We start from the raw sequence: 25,667 nt of genomic DNA, 5'->3' as shown, positions 1-25,667 counted from the left end.
GGACAAATGTAAGAGGAAAGTATACAATAAATGGCAGGACACTTTGGAGAATTACAGCGGGATCTTGGGGTGCAAGTCCAATGGTTCTGAAGTGGTAAAACAAGAAGATGGAGCAGTAAAGATGGTGTATGGTATACATGCCTTCAAATGATCGGGCACTGATGAAGTCTTGTTGCAACTGTGTAAAACTTTGGTGAGGCCACATTTGAAGATTTGTATGCAGTTTTGGTTTCCGTATTGCACAAACGATTTGGAGGCTTTGGAGAGGGTGAAAAAGAGGTTCACCAGCATGCTTCCTGAATTAGACTTTTAAACATTAGGAGAGGGACAAATTTCGATTATTTTCTCTGGAGTAGCAGAAGCTGAGCGGGGACCTGATAGTATATAAAATTATGAGAGGCATAGACAGTTTAGACGGTCAAAAATCTTTCCCCCCCCAAGATGAAAATGTCAAAGGCTAAAGGGCACAGACTTAATGTGAGAGGCGGAAAGATGAAAGGAGATGTGCAAAACAAGTTTTCTTTTAAACAAAGAGCTGTAGAACTTGGGAACACACTGCCAGATGAGATGGTAGAAACAGACATGACATCAACATGTAAGAAAAATGTAGGTATGCACCTGAACAGGCAGCAGATGGAGAGATATACAGATGGGATTAGTTTAAATTGGCATAAGGGTCAGCGCGGACATCGTGGGCTGAAAGGCCTGATCATGTACTGCATTGTTTGATGACCTACACAAAATCCTCACCCACTCCTTCCATCTGCTCCCTGAAACTACATCCAGAATTACACCATTACCAACCCCATCCACCAGCCCTGAGAAATATCAAGAAAGAACAATTGGTCTTGTTTCATTAAAAGATTCCTCTGAATTAAAAAAAATGGGGTTATATGCTCTCTAGGCCTATTACACTGACTGTGACACACATTAGGATACCATCCAATATTAGGGTGAGTAAAATCACCCATTATGATTGATCCCCTATTGCTTTTGCATGATAGAAATTTGCCTCTCAAGCTGCTCGTCTCTCCCTTGGACTCCCAATATCTCTGCTCATTTTGATCATTAACAACTCATACTGTCTCGTTGATTCATTTTAATATATTATCCTATTTTATAGCTGTGATTGTTTCTTTAGCGACTATTGCCAATCACCTCATTTTTAGTATTGGTCACCCATATCATCAGAATGTAACAAGAAATAATCTATTCTATTAACGGAGATCAAATGCAAGATTAAGTGTAAGAGATTTAGAAAATCAAGTATGAGTTTAGGCAAAGGAATTGACTTTCAAGATTAAGGCATGAGGCAGTGTGTTCAAATTTAAAACTGGATTGGATTGGATAGATGGATGAGAGAAAAGAGGATGGAGGACTATGAGAACAGTGCTTAGTATGAGAAATATATGCCAATGCAAACTGAGCTAAATTGCCTGGTTCATGGAGAGTTTTGTTTCAGGTCAATTACTTCTCAATAGATTGGTCATTCGTAATACAGAATTGAGTAACATTTTCTGGCTCAGAAATAGTCACTGAAACAATTTGCAATGCACTCAACTTATTTTTAAAATCTCAAATAGATTAAGATTTCTTCCTTCAATTACTTATAAGTTGATTCGATGTACAAGGCTTAATCACTCGAGCATGTTTAAACAAGCTCTAATCATAACATCTTATTTGTTTTATTTAAAAAAATGTACTTACATCTTGATAGATGAATAGGTCCAACTTCTCTGCAAGCATTTGCCAAAATGATTTAAAAAGTGAATGGCAAAGTTCCTGCTCCAACTGTAGTAATAGATCTCGTAGAGTCAGTAAGAGTGGACAGGCGGAACTAGACAAGGACATCACTGCTTGATCTGACTGCGATGGCAAAAACAACCACCTGTTAAACAAATAACATATTAATGATTCCACAATGTAGGTGATATAAATGTACAGACTAAGAAAGAACATCCAATTCCTATCACTTGGAGACAAACTAAACCAGTGAAAAGCAGTTACTGCACACAAAATAACAAACACTGCAGCAATAGCTTGTGATTTAATTAAATAAAACAAAACATCGATAGTTCAATCTGATCATATCTGGGATAATACAATTAACACAGCTATAATGAATATAATTATTACACAGCATTTATTGAACTGCAAAATGGTTGTTTCAGAAATTTTGAATAAATAAAGTGGATATAAAGTGTCAAAAGAACTGTTATGTAAAGGGCCTGTCCCACTGCGGGGACCTAATTGGCGAGTTTAGAAGAGTTTGCCCTCGACATACTCGCAGCATGGTCGACACGTGGTCCTAGGAGGTCTATGCAACTCTCCTTCATACTCGAGAGTAGTCCCCGCATACTCGAGGCCTCAGTTTGGTCGAGGAGTATTTTTTAGCATGCTGAAAATTGTCCACGAGTAAAAATAGTTTGGCATGGAAAAAATCTACTCGTAGGTTTAGTCGAAGTAGGTCGTAGTAGGTCGGCATGCTATTCGTAGACTATCGAAGGCAATCGAAGGTGGTCGTCTTCACTCTTCACTATTTGGTGTCCAATTTTCCCGAAGCTAGTCGAAGCTAGTCTTCAACATGGTCGAAGGAGGTCTTCTACAAATTCGTAGGAGGTTCTCTACATAGTCAAAGGAGGTCGTAGGAGGTGTTCTACTTCGGCGATACAACACGACCATGACACTTTTTTAAACTCTCCTAAACTCGCAAATTAGGTCCCCGCAGTGGAACAGGCCCTTTAGAACTATTGCACCTGATTTCACGTGGAAACTAATGGAAAGAATATACGCATAATTAATTGTTTTTATTGGTACGAAGATTAACATCAATATGCATTATTTTAATTATGTAGTCCTTCTCTATTTTTAATTGATTAGGAGTGAGTGCACAGTGGCATAGCAGTTAGCACAACTACCACACACCTTTAGTAACTTGGATTTGATCAGGACATTAGGTACTGTTCTGTTTATTCACACGTTTTCCCTGTGATCACAAATGTTTTCTCTATGAAATAGCATGTGTAGATTGGAGATGGTTATAGGGATGCGAGAAAAGAAACAGAATGAGAGTTGATGGGTGCTTGATGGTTGGTGTAGATGCATTGGCGGAAGTGCCTGTTTCCATGCATTGTTATCCTATGAGTCTAATATCTCACAAGATACAAAATCTCAAACATAAATTAAACAGAAAGGACACAATAGGTAATAATGGAACACATCATTAATTTTGACGTAGTTTAGACATACAGCACGGAAACAGGCCTTTCGGTCCATTGAGTCCACACCGACCAGCGATCCCCGTACACTAACTCCTATCCTACACACACTAGGGACATTTTTTACACTTACACCAAGCCTATTAACATACAAACCTGTTTTCCTCCCACACAACTTTGGAGTGTGGGAGGAAACCGAAGATCTCGGAGAAAGCACACGCAGATCACGGGGAGAACGTGCAAACTCCGTACAAACAGCACCCGTAGTCAGGATCAAACCCGGGTCACTGGCGCTGTAAGACAGTCGTCACCGTGCCGCCCAGACTATTAACAAAATATTTTTGTTGTTTCTTTGGAAGGATTTAATAGGACGTGCTAATTATTGGTAAGCTGCTGGCATTTCATTTTAATATTCCAATTTTAGATGTATAAACACATTCAGCTTGCATGATTTTTAATAAGTTTCATTTACAAGCAGATCTGTTTGATCATGTAATATTTTGCCACAGGAAGTGCTTGATGGTCATCAACCTGAAATTATTTAGCATTTTAATACAGTAAAATGTAACAAGGTGATGCGTGGATGGTTTATCAAAGAAAAGTTGGCACTGAAACATAAGGTTCTGATTTCTCAGTCATTAAGTATGAAAAGATAGATTTATATAGTAGATTGATGGATTATTTAAAACATATCAAGACATTTATGAACATATTTTTAACCATTTCACCTAATCTGGTGAGGATGCCAACGAGTTCCTTGGTTTTTATACGCTCACTCCTCTGCTATAGATTATCTTCATTGAACTCTCTGCTATCTAAAACAGAGATTGTCTTATAATATTCAACATCTATTCCCGTCTTAAAGGAGGATGATTTCCCCCAACATGCCTGAAAATGTAATATAATAGTCACCTTTCTTTCTTGTAAACTTTTGCTTTGTCTTTCACTTCTCTGAAGACATGCTCTACTTGTCGTGTCAACATATCGTGTCGGAGCCGCTCTAGCAAATCAATCATATTATCAAAGACAGAGCTTTCAAGAGATGCGAGCTGGCCAAGTTGCACCTCAGTCATAGTGTTGGTCTCTCCACAAGCATCAATTGCTGCTTGCTGAAGCTGGAGGAAGAACTAATCAAAAAAATTACTAAATATGGAGAATAAAAATATTTGATGCAATATCAAAACATGCAATTTATCCCTCTTTAAATAATCTGTCTGGTTAAAACATTCACATAATTAACTTTGTTATTAAGGTTTCACATCTCTAGTGGTTTAAAATAAAGATTGTAAGTGGTCCAACAATCTCTTAATTGCATTAGAAATCTTCCTCTAATCCCTCCCAACCTCCTATCCTTTGTGTGTTTAGGAATAAACATATTAAATTATTGTATTAATAACAATTAATACATAATCTACACTAACATGTAAGGCTGAGGCACGCTGATCTCTACAAGGAAACCCGCCGACAAGGGAGGTGCCATGGTAGACTGGCCCACTGATCTCTACAAGGTTGATGCCACGCGCCATCTCTCAGACACCTCCTCCTACTTATCCTTGGAACATGACCCCAAAGACGAGCACCATCACTGACTTCATCAACTCCGGCTCCCTGCCCTCCCAAGCCTCCAACCTCATCGTTCCCCAGCCCCGCACGGCCCGATTTTACCTTCTCCCCAAAATCCACAAACCTGACTGACCTGGCAGACCCATTGTTTCTGCCTGTTCATGTCCTACCAAACTTATTTCCACATACCTCGACTCCATCATATCCCCCCTGGTTAAATTGCCTCACCCGTGTGACAATAAATGTCTCGTCTTGTCTACCTATGTTCAAGACACCTCACACGCTGTTCGTCTACTCCAGGACTTCCGTTTTCTAGGCCCCCATTTCCTCATCTTCACCACGGTTGTCCAGTCACTCTACACCTCCATCCCCCACCAGGAGGGTCTCAAAGCCCTCTGTTTCTTCCTCGACCGTAGAACCAACCAATCCCCGTCTACTGATACTCTCCTCTGCCTAGCGGAGCTGGTCTTTACCCTTAATAACATTTTGTTTGACTCCTCCCATTTCCTCCAAATACACGTGCATGGGCCTCAGCTATGCCTGCCTCTTTGTTGGGTACATCGAACAATCCTTGTTCGAGGCGTACCGTGGCCCTATCCCCGAACTCTACCTCCACTACATCGACGCCTGCATTGGTGCTACCTCCTGCACTCACACACAACTCACTGACTTCATCCATTTCACAACTAGAGTTAAGTGTGCAGATGGGAAATCCTGGGAGCGGCTGAGAAGGAGCTCAAAGAACCCGAGAGCTGCCAAGAGAAGCCAAGTCAAAGCAGCAGTGGGTCTGATGATCTATTCTAGCTAGATGGTGTGGAAGCCTGATAATGTAAAATTGGCAGTTCAGCGATGATTTAGGGACTATTGCCCTTAATAAAGACAGCATTAAGTAGGGAGCATAGATTTATGGTAATACTTGGGGATTATAGGGCAAATGATTTAATGACAAACTGGCAAGTCAGCTGCTATTTCTAGAATTATGTGTGCAAAGTGGCTGCCTCATTAAAGTTCAACGTAATGATTGAAAGATAGGCATGATAAGGGATGATAACAAACTCAGCCTCACACCATCCCATAATATTAAGTCAATTGTCACCAATCTATATTACTTTAAGATTGGATTGAGATGCTATAACATTAACAGAGTTATTTTGAAGAAAATGTATTGTTTTTTGCTATAAAACAGAAATTTTCATGAACTATGGTAGAGATATGAATCTTCTTACTACATTATCTGCCCAGTCTGCTAATACTGCTGCGATATAGTTGACAGCATTTAGAATAGCACAATAACGGGATCCTAGTGGAGAACGGGTTTCTTCCTTCATCACTTGAGTCAGACGAATCCTGAAATCATCTATCAGCTCTTTCTGGAGTTCCAAAAACTGCAGTTTACGGCCAGCTGTAGGAAGACCCTTGTACCGGTCTGTTAAGAGAAAATGTGAATTGTGGTTAGTCAGCAATTCAGTGATTTATAAAAAAAGGGAAACTAATATTATTAGACAATAGACAATAGGTGCAGTAGGCCATTTGGCCCTTCGAGCCAGCAACGCCATTCAATGTGATCATGGCTGATCATCCACAATCAGTACCCCATTCCTCTCCATATCCCTTAATTCCGCTATCCCTAATGCCCCTGTCCTACTTAGGAAACCTGAACGGAAACCTCTGGTGACCTTGCGCCCCACCCAAGGTTTCTGTGAGATTCCCGGAGGTTTTGGTCACTCTCCCTAATGGTCGAAAGTGATTTCCGCATAGTCGAGGCTTCTTCTATGTTCCTGCGATTATTTCAACAAAACCAAAATCGGCCTCGACTAAAAATAAGTTGCCATTTGGTCGAAGCCAGTGGAGTGGGGTTGCTACTTACTTACAGGCAGACGAAGGCAATCTCCTTCGCTGACCGGCCATTTTGATTGGCTCATTGGAGTTTTCAGCAAAGATCCTATAGGATCTTTGGTTTTCAGAACGTAGAAGATCCGCCGGAAGGTAAAATGCCCGCTAACATTATTAAATCTCTTAAAACTGTCTCCACTCCTTCTCCCCCCCCCCCTTTTCTGTCCTTCTCTCCCCTTCTCTCTCGCTCTCGAAAGGACTTACCGTGCTCTGTGGCAGCCGTTTACCTTCCTCTTCATCGCGCAAACAGCGCTCCTCTGCTGCCCCTGGGTGGGTGTGTGTGTGTGTGTGTGTGTGTGTGTGTGTGTGTGTGTGTGTGTGTGTGTGTGTGTGTGTGTGTGTGTGTGTGTGTGTGTGTGTGTGTGTGTGTGTGTGTGTGTGTGTGTGTGTGTGTGTGTGTGTGTGTGTGTGTGTGTGTGTGGTCGGTAGCAAAGATCCTGTAGGATCTTTGGTCAGTAGATGCAGCTCACACTTCAGTCGGGGCTTTCCAGGCGAGTGACCAAAACCTCTGGCAACTCATGGAAACCTTGGGTCACCAGAGGTTTCCTAAGTGGGACAGGGGCTTAAGGGCTCTATCTAATTCTCTCTTGAAAGCATCCAGATAACCCGCTTCCACCGCCCTCTGAGGCAGTGAATTCCACACACTCACAACTCTCTGTGTGAAAAGTTTTTCCTCGTCTCTGTTCCAAATGGCTTACCACTTATTCTTAAACTATGGCCCCTGCTTCTGGACTCCCCCACCATTGGGAACATGTTGTTTAAGAAGGAACTGCAGATGCTGGAAAATCGAAGGTAGACAAAAATACTGGAGAAACTCAGCGGGTGAGGTAGCATCTATGGAGCGAAGGAAATAGGCAACGTTTCGGAATCCTTCTTCAGACTGACTGTCTACCATTGGGAACATGTTTCCTGCCTCTAGCGTGTCCAAACCCTTAATAATCTTATATTTCAATAAGATTCCCTCTCATCCTCCTAAATTCCAGAGTATACAAGCCCAGTCGCTCCAATCTATCAACATATGACAGTCCCGCCATCCCGAGAATTAACTTTGTGAACCTACGCGCTGCACTCCTGAACAGAAGTTTTCAACTTGAGTCCTTTGAACTTAATTACTCACAGAATTCCTATTTTTAATTTAACATTCATACTTACTGAAAATATAAATTCAAATTTTTTAAAAAGCTTATTGAATGACAAACAAAAAAACTACCTAGTAACAATTCTTAATGATGGTGGTGTTTTTTAGAGACTAAATCAGATATAATATACACTGATAAACTAATTTTACATATTGTTTAAAAAAAAACAATTTCTAAAATTTGATTATGTATATCAAAAAACCTAATGAACTATAGAATATTTCCACTTGTGAAGAAGAACCAAACTAGAGTACATCAATATAAGACATAATATCATAAAAGGAACACAGAGAACATTCATTTGAAATAATGTTAATAAGGGACTTGGTTCTAGTTGCGTGTTAAGGTAAATGGTACAGAGGCACTTAAAGGGAAATTAGAACACTATATTAGGAAGAAGGAAATAGAGGCTAATGCTTATTTATTCAGACAAGGCAATATGGGAGATGACTCGTTGAACATGAACACTGGCATGAAATGCTTGATCTTGTATTGTATATTCTAAATTATCTTTACCTGTAATCACTAAAAGAAGTGTCATGAATGTTTCAGCACAATCTGGAGCTTTCATCTCATCCACATCCATAATGTCCTTGTACTGGGATGTCCATGCAGCTTCTGAAGATAGCACTGAATCCATCTTTTCTAAAGCAACTGAAAGTCATAGATTATTATGTTCAACCATAATTGAGTGCTTGTGGATGCAGTTCATTATAAAAACAAGCAAAATGTGTGGATGCACAAGGAACTGCAGAAGCTGGTTTACAAAAAAAACACAAATTGCTGGAATAACTCAGCCGGTGATGTTTCGTGTCGGGAACGCTCAGGCCGATTGGGGGGGCTGGGGAGCTGGAAGAGAGATGGGAGCAGGATAAAGCCTGCCAATGATTGCTGAGGGTATTTTTTAATAGGCATATGGTTGGGCAAAAGCCAGAATTGAAAAGTCAAGAAAGTATGCAATAAAGATAGAAGAGTGAATTGTGAAGCTAGAACGAATATAGGTGGAAGTGGATCAGGATGGGGGGGGGGGGGGGGGGGGTTGGAGAGGGGGGAGAAATAGGTGTGAATCCAGGTGAACAACAGGAAAGGGATGGGGGGGGGGGGGGTTGAAGAAATATGTTTGTTTGTAGGTTAGTTATCTAAAATTGGAGTATTCAATGTTCATACCTTTAGGTTGTAAGCACCCAAGCAGAGTCTGAGGTACATTTCATTCAGTTTGTGCGTGGCCTCACTCTGACAATGGAGGAGGCCCAGGAAGAGAAAGAATAGAATGGGAACGGGAAAGGGAGTTAAAAATTGCTAAATTGGTGAGGGTGGCACAGTGGTAGAGTTGCTGCCACAGCGTCAGAGACCCGGGTTTGATCCTGATTAAAAGTGCTGCTTATACGGAGTTTGGACGTTTTCCCTGTGGGTTTTCTTCACATGTTCCAGTTTCCGCCCACACTCCAAAGACCTACAGTTTTGTAGGTTAATTGGCTTTGGTTAAAATTGTAAACTGTTCCTAGTGTGTAGGATAGTGCTAGTGTATGGGGTGATCACACGTCAGCGCAGCATCGGTAGGCCAAGGGGCCTGTTTCCGCACTGTATTTTTAAAGTCTAATGTCTAAACTGAGAGATCCAGCAGGCCCCGATGAACCGAGTACAAGTGTTTAGCGAAACCGTTCCCAAGTCTACGCTTGGTCTCACCGATGTAAAGGAGGCCACATCGGGAACACCGGATGCAGTAGATGAGGTCAGAGGAGGTGTACGTGAACCACTGTCTCACCTGGAAGGACTACTGGGGTCCCTGGATGGTTGGAAGGGAGGAGGTATAAGGACAGGTGTTACATCTCCTAAGGTTGCAGGGGAAAGTATCTGCGGCATGGGTGGGAAGAGATGAGTGAACCAAAGAGTTGCAGAGGGAGCGGTCTCTGCGGAAGACGGAAAAGGGAGGGGATGGGAAGATGTGAGTGATGGTGGGATCACGTTGGCGGAAATGTTGGAGAATGATGTGTTGGGGTGAAAGGTAACGACCCAGAGAGAGCAGAACTACAGGATACAGAGGAGACAAGGGTGAGGGATTCTTCCATGAGAGCAGGGGGGAAAGAGGACATCTCGGATGTACTAGAATGGAATGTCTCACTTTGGGAGCAGATGCAGTGGAGACGGAGAAATTTAGAGTAGATGATAGAATCTTTGCGAGAGGCAGGGTGGGAGGAAATGTAGTCCAAATAACCAAGGGTGTCGGTGGGTTTGTAGTAGATGCCTGTCAATAGTCTGTCCCCTGTGATGGAGACAGAGAGATCAAAAGGGAGAGAGGTGCAATAGAAAGTGAGAGGAGTCAAAAGAGAACACGTGTGCAATGTGTGTGCATTTTTCCATTCAGCATGAAGCACTACTTTATACACGTAGCGGCTTCAAATATATCTATCGCACAGGATACAGAACAATGATACATATGCAACAATGAACTAACTATATTTTCACTGCACTGACCTATCATGCAATAAATAGTAAATGTCATGGAAAAAAAAGGAGAATTACTCTTCCAATACAGTCTATGTTTATGCTTACATTTTCTTTCCACTGTCAACCATTTCTGAAAGCAGGTCTCTTCTGAGAGAATGTGCATGCAGCATGGGAGGCCGTTAATATAGCCGTGGGCACTATGCAGTTCTTTTTCAAACAACAATATTTCATCTACCATGTGACAAAACAGGTTATCATCATAGAGGAGCCTTGGAATATCAGCAGACATCTTCTCCAAAACCAGCATTACAAGACCCCGTGAGAACTCCAGCTAAATGACAAGGACAGGTGGAGACATGTTACTGGAACTATTTAGACTAAATACTGTCAAGTTTCATTATAAGATTGAGATTAAAATACAATCTGATTATACAATCTATATTTTGTAGATTTTCCTTTATGAATACAACGAATAACAAAATATATATTTTTAGCTGCATAGGGGAAATGCAGAACAATGTCAGTAATAGACATTAGCAATAGTGGTGTAAAATATAAGTCAATGAAATTGGACATGATGGAAAACTAAAATTAAAAAAATACAGAAAATGCTGGAAGTGCTCAGCACATCATTCCACTTCTGCCAGAATCAACAGTTCAGGTCAAGGACTTGTCGTCAAAACTGACAAAGGCTTTTTGACCATAAACTTATATTCTCTTTCTCGTCCCACTAGTGTAAAATAATCTAGTCCTCTTTTTGCCAATCTTAATTTCAAAAGTCAAAATAGATGACTTAATTATGCAAAAAATGATTGATCAAAAACCTTCCCTATATTCAGGCAATAAAAATGTTACACATTTGTAACAATGAAAGTTCTCAAAATTAGGACAAGTTCTTTAAAACATATTTCTAAGCATCTTGTTCATGGAAATATGGCTAGGATAGAATTGAGCAAAGAATCAAAGGCAAACAATAGAATAATGGTTGGAAAAATAATTTTCAAATATGAAATGGTAGAGACTTTTCAACAAATCAAACGAATATCAGTTTGGAACTTGATGTACTTTCATGCTCCAAAAACATTGAATAACATGCATGTATAAGCTAAAATATTACATTAAGACAATCTTACAAAACACTATTTCTTAATTACACATTGCCATGCCTATAGAGCGAATACTTCACAGCTCCATAAATCTCGGTTCAATCCTGACATCTGTTGTTATCTTATATGGAATTTGCATACACTCCTTGTGACCTCATAGGTTTCCTCTTTGTCCTCCAAGGAGGGGCAGGCTGCTAAGTTAACTGCTCCAAGTGTATAGGTAAGTGGTAAAATCTGCGGGTAGTTCATGGGAATGTGGGAAAATAAAATGAGAATGGTGTATTATTAGCATAAAATGTGTGTCTGTGCTTGCGTGGACTTAGTGGACCAAATAATCTGCTGCTGTGCTGCAAGGATCTCTACATTTAACTGGTTTCCAGAAAGCTTAATTCTCTGAATAAAACTATACAGAAACTTACCCTCGCATCCAAAAAAGAGCCTGTTTTATCTATTATGGGCTGAATTTTCTGTTCAAAAAACTTGGTGTGGTTTCCAATCCACATCAACACCTGTGTTAGGTACCACTCTGGCTACAGAAACAGAAATAAATTATGTTCTACCAGTTCCAACAGTATTCCTAATGTTTATACCAGACTTAATGTTAAGACTAGAACTAAGCACAACTTTTAGAATGTACTAGATGACCCGTGGACCCGTTGGGTCCTTTATAAACTTCTAAACACAATTCTAAATGCATCATTCCAACTTACTGGGCTCGGCAAACCTCCCTCAACTGCGCAGGCGCAGCTGACAGGACGGCAAGTGGGAGCGCACTGCGCAGGCGCGACTGCCACGTTGAAACTGGCGTCCCATGGACCCGTTGGGTCCCCGTTGTGACGCCAGTCTCGGAGATCATCGATACGTTCAGTTCATTCAAATTCTGTCTCTCGCGCCGCCCCCAACTGCGCACACACGGATACCGGGCCCGGCAACCCTCCCCCAACTGCGCAGGGGGGGGGGGCGGCATGCGGCGCCACACAAACTAACCACCCCCACTAACTACACCCTTTGATATTATATTATTATTAATTTTCTCCTTTTACCCCATAACTGCCCTATCCACTGACGCATAGCCCCCAACTCGCAGGCGCGTCTAGGGGGGGGGGGGGGGGGGGGGGGGTAGAGGAAATACGTTTCATAGGCAAATGACACACCCACACACACAGTTTTAAAAGTATATATATATATATATATAGATAGAGATATATATATATAAAGGAATTCTAAAGCTTAAAGTCAGTTCAAAGTGGAAGTTAGGTTAAAAGCTCTACGCCTTGTTCATGTGGATTACCTCTACTGAAACTTAGTTTTCAAAATAAGTTTAAAATACTAAAATCTCAAACTAAAACCTCAAATATAAATCAACACTGATTTAGAAATAATTTATAAAATATGTCCAAAAATAACAGCATTTCTTTTATATGTCTACTTGAGAAAAAATACAAAATATTGGAATCTTTATTACTGAAGCAGAGGCAGCTAAAAAGATTTAAGATTTTATTTACACAATGAAATTTACATTGTGACTTGAGAAATGGATTATTAGACAACATTTTGTATTTAGTAATTTTTTATACTTTCCAATAACATAGAACCAAAACTATTTGGTTCATTAAGTCTGTGCTGGTTCTCCAAGCAATCCCATTTCTTCACTTATTTCCTTGTAACTCGCATTGTATTTTTGGAGATAGGAACAGTTTACCAGATGGAAGTGCTATGATAGAGACCACTGTACTTTTTAATGAATTGATGTGCGTTGTTTGTTGGTTAAGTTTTAGGTTGTGCTAACATGAGCTGGAATAGATTTCATTCTGTGCAGTAACTTTCATTATATGAATTTAATGAAGTTATACAAAAGTTAAATAACTGAGCAATATTATCGCTACTCATGTGTTCACCACATGGAAACCTCTAAAAATGAAAATATAAAAATAATCATATTGAGTAAAAGTCCCATACATATCTACAAATATAACTCTCCACAAGAAAGTAATCAACCCTTAACTTTTCCATAATTGTATGCACGTGAAGTCAATTGGAAATGCTGTTCCTTCACAGCCATTTACAAAATCTGTTCACCAACTGCACCAGTCAAACGCACAAAATGAGAGCATACACGAATATTAATACATGAAATAAAGAAGGGAATAGTTGACAATAATTTTATCCAGAAATTTAAATATCTCAATGAAAACCATCACAAAGAACAAATTGGGACAGTAAATTTAAAATAGCTACGTCTGGCTAAGGTAGAATTTGTTGCATTTCTTCATCTTACATAGCAGTTTCAATAAATAACCAAACCTTGTTTAGCATATTCGTTTGTCTGTTGCCAGAAAAGTGATATTTAAATCTCTTCTGTAGTGGTAGCAGCATAAGCTGAATAGGAATTGCAATGGGCACGGATAGTGGGATATCATACTTCTCTGGCAACTGCTTTGGCTTAGTTATTAGTTCATCTCTGCATCGACTAGTTAAGGATAACTTTAGTCCAACTGTCCAAAGAGAGCTAAAGAAAATCCTAAAATTTTAGTCAGTGAAAAACAAACCATTTTAGGCTTTTTACCAACAGCACAATCTGACTTTGACAAATATTTAGCGCCATCTACTGGTCTAAAGTAGTTCCTGTATCAGTAAAATTATATTTACAGAAAGCATTAAATAAAATCCAAATAAATAAATATTTTCTGACTTCCCTTATTAAAAAATCCATCGATAAGCAAATTGAAAAATTAGCCAAATTTGGTTCAGATTTTTATTTTATTTCAAATTAAGCTTATAACATGTTCCAAGGTTGTGGCGCATACATATGCAGCATTCTTAATACCGATAAATAATATATTTTTCTCCTATTCCCATCTCCATCCTAGGATTTTGGTGATCTCAGGCATCACATAGTTGGCCATTCATTTTCCCACTGCGGAGTCATTTGGGCTGCGAAATATACAAGTTTAAGTCATGCAAGACTAATCTCACAAGAGCACCTTTGCTCCAGCCATTTTTTACCCAATCTGGAATTAAAATTAGGTCTTTATGATGACAAAATGTAATGGAACTAGCTTTAAATTTTCCAGCAATGTATAAATCGGAGGGAAATCCACATGCATGAAATAAAATAATCATATACATAATTGAAAAAGGATACGATGTCTGCAACTTAAGGAGTTGAATGAATAATGTTTCTAGGTTGTTGTAAAGTTCTGTTGAATTTGCCACTGATGCCAGTGCAGGAGCCTGCACTTGCTGGGGTCCAATTAAAGGCCAATGCAATTGCTTTAAGACTTCTTCAAAATCACTGCACGGAAGAAATATTTAATGATTTTTTTAATAAACGGATTACCCTCCCACAAAATTTTATTATGAGGTACATATGATAAAAACATACCCCATAGTAGTAATCTTTCCCCCAAACTGTAAAGTAACATTTGATGATTCATGTATAAGAAGATACAGATCCCTTAAATTATCTTACAATCTTCAGAAATGTTATGAATGGTAAAAAAATACTATAAGCTATATACTATAACCCTTAGGAGGGAAGGGAAGAATGTTACTAAGAATGCAGAAAACTTAAAAAAATATCCACAGGTGAAATACTTTAATTTTAAATTTCTTATTATCTATTTTTTTTAATGTTTCTGTGGTTAGGCTCGCCTCATTTTTGGCTTCTGTGAATCACTTACGTGATCTTTTGATGTATCAGTATAATAACTGCCTTATTTCTCATCTGTAATCTCTGCAACTATATTCAGTCTCAATTGCATACACATGTTTTGTAACTTTGGTCAGGACTTCAATCTTTTGTCCCATGATCACTATAGCAAACAGTGCTCTCCTCTTGTTAAAACTGGACGTGCACTTATATTCCGATAATATTTGTTTGGATGCAAATGAGTGGCTACCTCATTGGGAAATGCATGTCTATGTTGTACATCTGCAAAGTTTGTAGGAAGTGCCTGTGGTCCAGTTGTCTTGAACTTCCTTGCTTTTTGACAAAGAACATTCTCTTTCAATACCGTTTGGTAGCAGCTATGCCTCAGCCAACCTACTTTAAAAAATTCTCACAGATATTTTCCTCAATACCAAAGGAGAAAAAAGTAATCTTGGGTTCTGTGGGACTACATAAGCAATGATATTCACGATAATTGGTTCTTGGAATATTATGTGGATGAAGGGATAGAAGATAACAGAGGAATGTAGTCTGGCAATAAAAGATCGCCCATGATCTTTCTGAATGACTGAGTCGTTTTGAGCAGCCAAATAGCCAACTGTTTTTTCTTATGTTTTACAGTAAACCTAGAAAATATTAACAACTGATAATTGCAGGGGATCTTAACAGTCAAAAGAAAACTTTGACCACTTGTTCCTCTGGAATTTATCATTGTCATCTTTCATTCTATTACATACATTAAAAATAACATTAGTTTTCTTCTAGCAGCTGATATTTTAGGTTGAAAAAAAACTTACTTAGTCAATCGGTCCTTGAGAATTTTGTGCCAGAATTTGACAGTGGATCTTATAAAATTGAGCAGATGAGTACAAGATGACTCTTGAAGCTTTATATCTAATTCTGCCATGGATACCAGGGTATTGGCAGCATCTGAGACACTATTTGTCATTAGGTGCTGCTGAATGCAGTCGCTGGGGAGAAAATACAATATTATAAACAATTTCAATTTACACAGAAGTGGTGCACTAAATTTGATAATAATACTCACGTTGCCACTAGAATTTCGATGAAGGGAGATCACTAGCTTCACCTAGCATCTAGCAAGTCTTTCAAAATTGTGGGACTTTATATCAATGGATAGCCAATGAGGCTAAAGAACCTCTATAAAATAATAATAATGGAAGAAATGGAAGGGTGGCACAGTGGCACAGTGGTAGAGTTGCTGCCTTACAGCAAATGCAGCGCCGGAGACCTGGGTTCGATCCTGACTGCAGGTGCTTGTCTGTACGGAGTTTGTACTTTCTCCCCGTGACCCGAGTGGGTTTTCTCTGAGATCTTTGGTTTCCTCCCACACTCCAAAGACGTACAGGTTTGTAGGTTAATTGACTTGATTTAGATGTAAATTGTCCCTAGTGGGTGTTGGAAACTGTTGATCCACGATAGCAGGGATCGCTGGTCGGCGCAGACTCGGTGGGCCGATGGGCCTGTTTCCGCGCTGTATCTCTAAACTAACCTAAACTAAATATAGCAGTCTAATAATCCCTCGTTTGCCCTCAGCAATCCTATGCCTCAAATCCATTTTCTATATACTCCTAATTCCCTCAAAAATCACCTAACTTCCAACTGAACAAAGATTCAAACTACCTAAGTAAGAAACAAATGGCTGACCCAACAGGTAGTCATGTTACAATGCAATAGTTGCATTCCTAAAGGAACCTCGTGTCATAGCAATTTGGGTTATAAAACAATTCTGTTGAGGGAATAGGGGAGTTCGGGGCAAGAGAATTTTAGGCTCTCATTAACAAGCTGTTTTCCCTACAGAATTTTTAAAAATAAAGTTATATTAAAGTTTATTTTGACCCAAACCGTCATCTGTCCATTTCCCTCCATAGATAGACACAAAAAGCTGGAGTAACTCAACGGGTCAGACAGCATCTCTGGAGAAATAGAATAGGTGACGGTTAGGGTTGAGACTCTTCTTCTGACTGAGAGTCAGGGGAACAGGAAACGAGAGGTATATAGTCAGTGATATAGAGAGATATAGAACAAATGAATGAAAGATACGCAAAAAAGTAACGATGATAAAGGAAACAGGCCATTGTTAGCTGTGGGCTAGGTGAAAATTAGTTACAGACAATGAGACTCAACAATACAACTTTGAAGCTAGTACGACTTGGGTGGGAGAGGAATGGAGAGAGAGTGGATGCAAGGGTTATTTGAAGTTAGAGAAATCAGTATATTCATACCGCTGGGTTGCAAGTTCCACAGATCTCTACAGATGCTGTCTGACCTCTGAGTTCCTCCAGCATTTTGTTTTTTTCCCTCAAGATTCCAGCATCTGTACTCCCTTGTGTCTCCAAAGGATGTATGTCACAGAGTATCAATGCAATTGCTTGTCAATTTCATTGCCCAACTGCAGTGAAACTAGTAACCTGGGTTCTTAAAAGAAATTAGTGCCCAATTACTGCAGGGAGGTTACAGTGATTTATCAAATCATCATAGCCAATTCACGATTCCTTCAATGAGGTTGCCTCTTGTTCTTTTACACTTCAATTAGGACAGATCTATCCTCATCACTCTCTATTCATTAGATAACACTTTGTCCCAGGCATTAATCTAGTAAATTCATAACATAAAATTAGTAGATCCTTTTTAGGTCCAGAAACCAAAGCAGTGTCCACGGATTCTGATGTGATATCAGCAAAGCAGCAACAAAAACGATCTGCTGGAGCAATTCAACATCAGTTTGTTGCTTCAGCTTTCAGCATTTGTAGTCTCTTGTGTCTCCTCTACAGCTGCAGTAGGACTTAGTTCTGCAAGATGAGTACCTTACAACAAGGGGCAACATACCTAATTGTTGGAAGACAAAAATAATCGAGTATAATTGATTTCACTGAGCCAAATGTTATTGGGAAATGTGATTGCTTTGTGCGCCAGCATAGACTCGATGGGCCGAAATGGCTCCTTGCCATAAAGTAACATGAAAGATTATGTAAAATGTAGGCTCATAATTTTATTGTACATGTAAAAACCATAACTCTATGCTGACTCTTTGTCAAACATTGGTCTGGCTTCAAATGGAGTATCTGGTTGAGTTCTAGTCACCACATTATGGGATGGAAGAGAAGCCCAGAAAAGATCAGTTCCTGAGATGTATATAGATAAAAGAAGGTAGGACTATTTTTCTTTGGAAAAGAAAAGGCTGAGGGGAGATTTAATAGAAGCATATAAATTGAAAGAGGATTTGAGTGAAGTAGATAGTGAGAGGTTGTTCCCTCTGGAGGAGGGGTCAAGCAATAGACATAAGAGGCATAAAGGGGAAGTGAATTAAGAGTGACTTGAAGAAAAACAAATTTTAATGCGACATGTGGATAGAATCTGGAAAAGTACAGCTTTCAGAAGTGCTGGAGGAATGTTCCATTATGGCCTTCAAGAACAAACTGGATAAATATATGTGAAATTTTTCACAAGGCTACAGGGTTGTGGGATTAACTAGAATTAGCAAGTGGGATTAACTAGAAAAAAAGTAGCTTTGGTTGAGAATTGATGCAGACATGATGGCAAATGGACTCCTTCTGTACTTTAGCTATTCTATCATGAAAAATGAGTTAGACTGGTAGGAAACTTAACCAAATATTGTGGATAATTATCTTTCGGAGAAACTACAGACAGGACCAATCTTTTGTAAACCATAAGGTTAAACAAGTTGACGATATTGTTAGGAGCAGGAATATCAGGTCAACTTGAGCCAGCTACTCAAACACCATAAAAAGATATAAAACGCTGGAGTAACTCAGCAGGTCAGGCTGCATATCTGGAGAACATTGGTAGGTGACTTTTCGGGTTGGGACTGTTCGGAAGGGTCCCACTTTGTGTCTCTTTTTGTAAACCAGCATCGGTAGTTCCATGTATACACATCACTACTCAAACACCATTCCTGATATTCCCTCTATGTATCTATGCTATTAACTTTTATTAGTTCACGCTGAATAGGATTTCATAAATATGAAGTATTTTAAACCAAAGTCAAATATTCATCCCAAGATGAAACGGGAACCATTGCAAAAGCAGCATGTTTACCTTAACTCTTCTATTTGGGAAATCCATTTCAAGTACCAAAGGTGTCGCTCAATCTCTTCAATCTGTCCAATCAATACATTCAGTTCTTCGATCAATGGCTGGGCAGTAACTAAATGATTGTTGATAGACTCAGCTAAGATTGCCTCTTTCTTAATTATGCCATTTAGCAACTTCTTGGAGTTTTCAGCATTCTTGAAAGCATTTTCAATTTTTTTGGGCACTTCAGATGAGACAGTAAGAACCTATATCAATTTTAACATAAAACATTTAATTAGGTTAATGATATTAAAAAGATTTGCAAAGATACATGCTTTAGAAATTATTACTTCAGCTCAAAAATACTTGGTATCACAAATTTAAGATTTGGGCTAAAATTGGAAGTGGGAATTTGTTCATGTGCATTATCAAAGGACAAAATTCCACATAACTTTGTATTAAAATTATAAACCAGAAACACACATGTAAAAAGTTTTGTATATGCATTTTAATACTACAATAACTGAATATCTTTGTTGCCAATCTTCAAATCTTAATAATTAAAATGATTATTTTTGTCTCATCATCCAGATGTTTCACTTGTTTCACAGCAAAAGAATGCGATGGCCCTGATATTTTTTTAATTGGAAACCCCATTTATGTTTTTCTCTCTCATGTTAGTCTTGCTACCAAAAGGTTAATCAAAGATATTTACATCACTTCTGAAAACAAAATTTTTAATCACAAGAATCTCAATTTTCTCCCAAAGGAATCATAAATAGCTCTAGGGAGGAAAATTCTGGGCCCAGAACTCTATTCTGAGTGGTGTGAAAATATCTAGAAAAGGAGCAACAGTGGGGTTAGTTTGAAGATTGAAGGGTAAGTGCATTCCACGGGGTGGCAAACATATGAAGTGGTTTTCATTCCAAAACACATGCACTTAATTTTGGGTGGCGTACACAATGATGCTGAGGGGAAGGCTTGATTTACATTCCTGAACATCTTGTATCAATGCCAAAAGTTATTGGAAGGTTTTCAACAAATAATATTACCACTGAGCTTCACCAGTGGACCTTCCATATCCAACATTGGAATGTTTTTTTTGTTAAACAAGGAACTCTATCCTCTGACCCCATGTCAGATTAGATATAGCAAGGATATGACCTGACTGGCTGCAAAAACATTTTGGATAAAGTGGATCACTATTTTTAGCAGGAAGACCCCTTAAATGCCAAATTCAATAATGAAGTTTTCACTCCAGGTAAAAGCAGGTAAAATGGATGAGTGGGTGGGCTGCCCACCACTAACTAAGGCAGGCCAAGCCAAACTGCCCATTGGAGCCTCAGCAGCAGGTAGGCCCTAACATCTCCACAATGAGAGATAAACACATCAACAAAACATGCTGTTTTAAAGATTCCCCCTTATATCATGCTAATGTTTAATATCAATGAAAGGATCACTATTCAATATGGATCTGTATTTCTTTGTGAAAAGCTTTCCATCCATTCAGATTAACACATAGTGCTCAGGTTTCAATTAAAAAATCTCTACTCATTTAATTAAGCATTGTTTTACTGAAGATTTTTGTTACAAATATCCCTCGTTATATTGCATCAACAAATAAATGGTAGCTAGAAGAATTAAAATACATGCTGTCTAAATCATGACCAACTAACTAGAATTTCATATAATGTGCTGATATGACACCTTTACAAATTTAAAATATTGTTGCTTAAATGACATATTGAATGATGTTGCGACTGGTGATAGACACAAAAGCTGGAGTAACTCAGCGGGACAGGAGCATCTCTAGAGAGAAGGAATGAGTGACGCTTTGGGTCGAGACGAGTCTGAACAAGGGTCTTGACCCAAAACTTCACTCATTCCTTCTCTCCAGAGATGCTGCCTGTCCACTGAGTTACTCCAGTTTTTGTGTCTATCTTCAGTTTAAACCAGCATCAGTAGTTCCTTCTTAAACATGTTGGGACTGGAATTGAAAATATTACCAACTTGTCCCTGTCCCATCAGAGGCACAAACACTTTCAACCACTGCTACACAACCATAAAAGACACCAAAGATAGATACAAAAAGCTCAAGTAACTCAGCTGGTCAGACAGCATCTCTGGAAAAAAATGAATAGGTGACGTCCTGAAGATGGGTTTAGACCCGAAACGTCACCTATTCTTTTTCTCCAGAGATGCTGCCTGACCCGCTGAGTTCTCCTGTCCCACTTAGGAAACCTGAACGGAAACCTCTGGAGACTTTGCGCCCCACCCAAGGTTTCCGTGCGGTTCCCGGAGGTTTTTGTCAGTCTCCCTACCTGCAACCTCCAGCAACCACCTGCAACCTCTGGGAACTGCACGGAAACCTTGGGTGGGGCGCAAAGTCTCCAGAGGTTTCCGTTCAGGTTTCCTAAGTGGGACAGGGGCAAACTACCAGCATCTGCAGTTCCTTCTTACACATAAAATACACCAACCGTTCCATCCCCTGGTCACATTTTCCAAAATGTGGGCATCGGCCTGTAGTATGGTCTAGATCGGTGGTGTTTAGTACTGGAGATCTAGAATCATACAAAGTTACAGGCCGATATTCAACAGCTTTGGCGGGGCTTGCAAGCTTAAACCTCCCACAAGGACAAACCGGGTAGCATAAGTGACAAAGATGTATCACTTTTCGATGAGCTCAATGCCTTTTATGCATACTTTGAAAGTAATGACACACGGACACAAGCCCCCTCCGCACCTGAAGTCCCTGTAATCTCAAGTCTTTGTGGCCAACATCGGAGCATCCTCCAAGAAGGTGACGCAAATTAACTTCTGCCTCCAAAATGAGCTGAATCCAACATAATTAGTATTGTTGTATTACTTATTCATACCAGAACCTGTTTGTTCTAAATATTACTAATAAATAATACTGAATGTTTCTGGTGTAATCCCAATGTAAATAATGCAAACCCCATTCAATGATTGCACCAAAAGCCATTCTTTCCTTCATCGGCGGGGTGTAATATGTAATTTCTCCCATGTGAAATCGCGGTTAAATATTATTTCCAAATCTTTAATAGCACAGGTACGATAGACATACATAAAGAATGCACTTTACACGTGTGATTCGCATCAGTGTTCCATATTTCGTTAGTCACTGGTAGTGTACAAGGGTGTTACTTTATGAATGCATCTTGGGGAAAAGAGCTGACCCCCAAATGAATCCCGGGGCCGAGGCCCGGCCTTCGTACCTGCTCCTCCAGAGTTTTTTTGTACAGCGCTAGCTCCTCTGTTATTTGGGAGAGTTTCTTTAAAGATTTGGGGTCGTTTCCCAACTCTTTCTCAATGAACTCGGCTACATGCTGCGTTATCTCGCAGCTCTCCTCGGTCACCGCGGGGTCCTCCTCCGCCGCCATTGTGCTGACAGCCGACATCACCAGATCCGGGCACCCGCACCGTCACTATGGAGATCGGCGGCAGCGCCGAGCGAGCTTCGGCCGCGGACAAAATGGGCGAGGCAGCGACTTGCAGAGTAAACACTGTTCGGTACAGATCAGAGGGCTTTTCTTCCGCTAGATCTTTTCCTTTTGCAAATTCACGGACCTCAAAAACAGTGACAACTTTTCACACTGGCGAGGGGTCTCCTCCCCAGAGGAGCGGTGGATACGCGTTCCGATTCTGCCTGTTGTTCAAGAAGGAACTGCAGATGCTGGAAAATCGAAGGTACACAAAAATGCTGGAGAAACTGAAGAAGGGTTTCGGCCCGAAACGTCACCGATTTCCTTCGCTCCATAGATGCTGCTGCACCCGCTGAGTTTCTCCAGCATTTTTGTGTACCTCCGATTCTGCCTCCTGGCTTCTGTTGCAAGTACAACGGCCCACAGTGTATAAGTAACAACAGTTTTAATATGTACTGTATTATGAAAGTAAACTTTTCATTGACATTTGCTTGGTTTAAAAATGTCATAAATCCAACTCATTTTACCGGTCTAATGGTCATTTGTAATTAGTGACAGAACTTTTACTGATGGCAGATCGGATTGTAATTTGTAACCCATATCTCAAAATTAACATTCTAATCCAACTATAATAATTAGCTCCTATAGGGTGATTTCACGAAAGGTCACTGGAGCGTAAATCCCCACTCACGTGACCGAAAATTTTAACTGTGGGACAAGCGTCACTTCCGGTACATGTTAGTGAATGGGAAAAGACGCACTTTCACACCCGTTAAAAACATCGAAAACGGCCAGGTTTTGAGCTGCAATTAACGGAGCCAGTCGCGGTGACCGTGAGGAACAGCTACTTAAATTTACAGTCCAAAAAAAAGATAGAAACTAAGGTAAATACAAGAGCGAGCTGAAGGTGTAAAAAAGGCGGAAGTGCTAGCGGACTTTTTTCTTGGAGATTTAAAGATCCAAAATATCGGGAATTATCGCGTTTGCTCGCTGCATTTCATCAAAAGTAGCATTATTGACTTTTTATCTTTATTCATTTGTTAGATGAAAAGTATTAAAAGTTAGAAACCCGTCAGTAAAATTGCAAAATCGCCCATGGTTCTCGGGTGGGTTTTAACATGCAAAATGAAAACGCTTCTGAAGCTCCATTTACCATTTAAATAATCGTAAGCTTGCATCTCAGTAAAATTGATTTCCAAACGCATTGAGAGTTTACGATTATTTAAATGGTAAATGGAGCTTCAGAAGCGTTTTCATTTTGCATGTTAAAACCCACCCGAGAACCATGGGCGATTTTGCAATTTTACTGACGGGTTTCTAACTTTTAATACTTTTCATCTAACAAATGAATAAAGATAAAAAGTCAATAATGCCACTTTTGATGAAATGCAGCGAGCAAACGCGATAATTCCCGATATTTTGGATCTTTAAATCTCCAAGAAAAAAGTCCGCTAGCACTTCCGCCTTTTTTACACCTTCAGCTCGCTCTTGTATTTACCTTAGTTTCTATCTTTTTTTTGGACTGTAAATTTAAGTAGCTGTTCCTCACGGTCACCGCGACTGGCTCCGTTAATTGCAGCTCAAAAACTGGCCGTTTTAGATGTTTTTAACGGGTGTGAAAGTGCGTCTTTTCCCATTCACTAACATGTACCGGAAGTGACGCTTGTCCCCCAGTTAAAATTTTCGGTCACGTGAGTGGGGATTTACGCTCCAGTGACCTTTCGTGAAATCACCCTATACCAGATACTCTTCCCTGGAATCACAGAAGTATGAATTTGTTCTAAATGTTTTCTCAAAATATCCTTACATTGACAGGCATGACAGGAAAAAACTGAAAAAAGAGGAGAGATGGTCTATCTTTTATTTATTTTATTGTGTCTTAAAATAATAATTTACTTGCTTGTCACTTCTTAATTTACACAGAAAATTTGTAATAATCATACCTTAAAATGACACAAACTCCTTGCTTGTTTACTTGTCATATTGAAACTATTGTCTATTCTTGGTTCTTGGGTCCTCCAAAATATTCCAACTAGAATTTAAACTGGAGGTGGTTACTGTTACTACTTGTAACATGATACATGTTCCTTGCCTGTTTACTCTAATTAGAGAGAAGTATCCTTTACCAATGTATTTAAACGCCAAGTGAATTTTAAATCCAACTCTTACCAGTTAGGATGAAAATGATGATTCATCTACTTCAAAGATAATCATATTGTGCTACATAGCTACTCAGTCAAATTAAGTACAGTGGACAAAATATTAACACCTCAATCTGGAATTTAAGACATTATTTGAAAATAACACAAATAATGTTTTATCTTCTTTTGATTGCTGGACATTTGCTGATTGCCAGAATTTACAAAGTCAGTGACAATTAAGGAATACTAATTGCTGACTCAATGGCGAGTCCAAGTTGGAAATGCAAAAATACCAAGTATTGTTGGTATTGGTGGAGGCCGGTTCTCTGGATACTTTTCAAGAGAGAGCTAGATGGGGCTCTTAAAGATAGCGCAGTCAGGGGATATGGGGAGAAGGCAGGAACGGGGTACTGATTGGGGATGATCAGCCATGATCACATTGAATGGCGGTGCTGGCTCAAAGGGCTGAATGGCCTACTCCTGCACCTATTGTCTAATACATTGTATTTCGCAGCCAGAAGGCTTCCCGACGACCTGCGCGGCCAGAAGGCATCCCGACGGCCCGCGGCTGTGAACTGGGAATGCGGCCAGAGGCCTTTATCGAGGCGCCGCGGTCTCAATTCCTCCCGGATCGCCAGGTAGAAGCCCGGGTCGGATGAAGCGGCCGCCCGCGGCTGGGGCCAGGGTCGGCACCAGGGAGACATGAAGTGGGGCGTCGACAGCGGTGAGGCCTCGGCAGCAGCAAAGGCTCGCGACAATGGGGCCACGGCGGCGGTGAAGCCTCGAAGCGACGGCGATGCGTTACCGAATTTCAAAATCCGCGGAGAAATCTCATGCCTGTTTGAATTGCATCTACCATGTGCGCACATTTCACTATGCTATTTCAGAAAGCAGGTGAGGCAGAGGTTCACTTGCACCTCCTGGAATTATGCTCCTGGAGCTAACCCCCCTTAGTCTAGTTCAGTAAAACACTGAGTCAAGCACTGGACC

At 40.0% G+C, this 25,667-nt stretch overlaps 1 protein-coding gene across 3 annotated transcripts in view; it reads right to left on the bottom strand.

Moving 5' to 3' along the window:
* The window catches only part of rint1 (RAD50 interactor 1), a 28,267-nt gene extending 3,721 nt beyond the window's left edge, over positions 1-24,546 (bottom strand). Inside the window, exons 1-11 of one of the 3 annotated variants that reach the window (XM_033039915.1) lie at positions 24,480-24,546; positions 19,118-19,359; positions 15,835-16,008; positions 14,513-14,662; positions 13,672-13,828; positions 11,787-11,897; positions 10,367-10,592; positions 8,330-8,467; positions 6,008-6,207; positions 4,131-4,345; positions 1,708-1,888 (exon numbers count right to left, since the gene is read on the bottom strand). In XM_033039915.1, the coding sequence (XP_032895806.1) occupies positions 1,708-1,888; positions 4,131-4,345; positions 6,008-6,207; positions 8,330-8,467; positions 10,367-10,592; positions 11,787-11,897; positions 13,672-13,828; positions 14,513-14,662; positions 15,835-16,008; positions 19,118-19,359; positions 24,480-24,518 (1,833 nt within the window). In that variant the 5' untranslated portion in view covers positions 24,519-24,546. The other 2 variants (XM_033039916.1, XM_033039914.1) reach the window with 2 other exon arrangements.
* Positions 24,547-25,667: the final 1,121 nt, after the last annotated feature.

The sequence above is a fragment of the Amblyraja radiata genome, chromosome 21, assembly GCF_010909765.2.
Source record: "Amblyraja radiata isolate CabotCenter1 chromosome 21, sAmbRad1.1.pri, whole genome shotgun sequence".
NCBI classification, from domain to species: Eukaryota; Metazoa; Chordata; class Chondrichthyes; order Rajiformes; family Rajidae; genus Amblyraja; species Amblyraja radiata.
The sequence above is the reverse complement of the archived record's forward strand: the minus strand, read 5'-3'. Positions and strand labels throughout refer to the sequence as shown.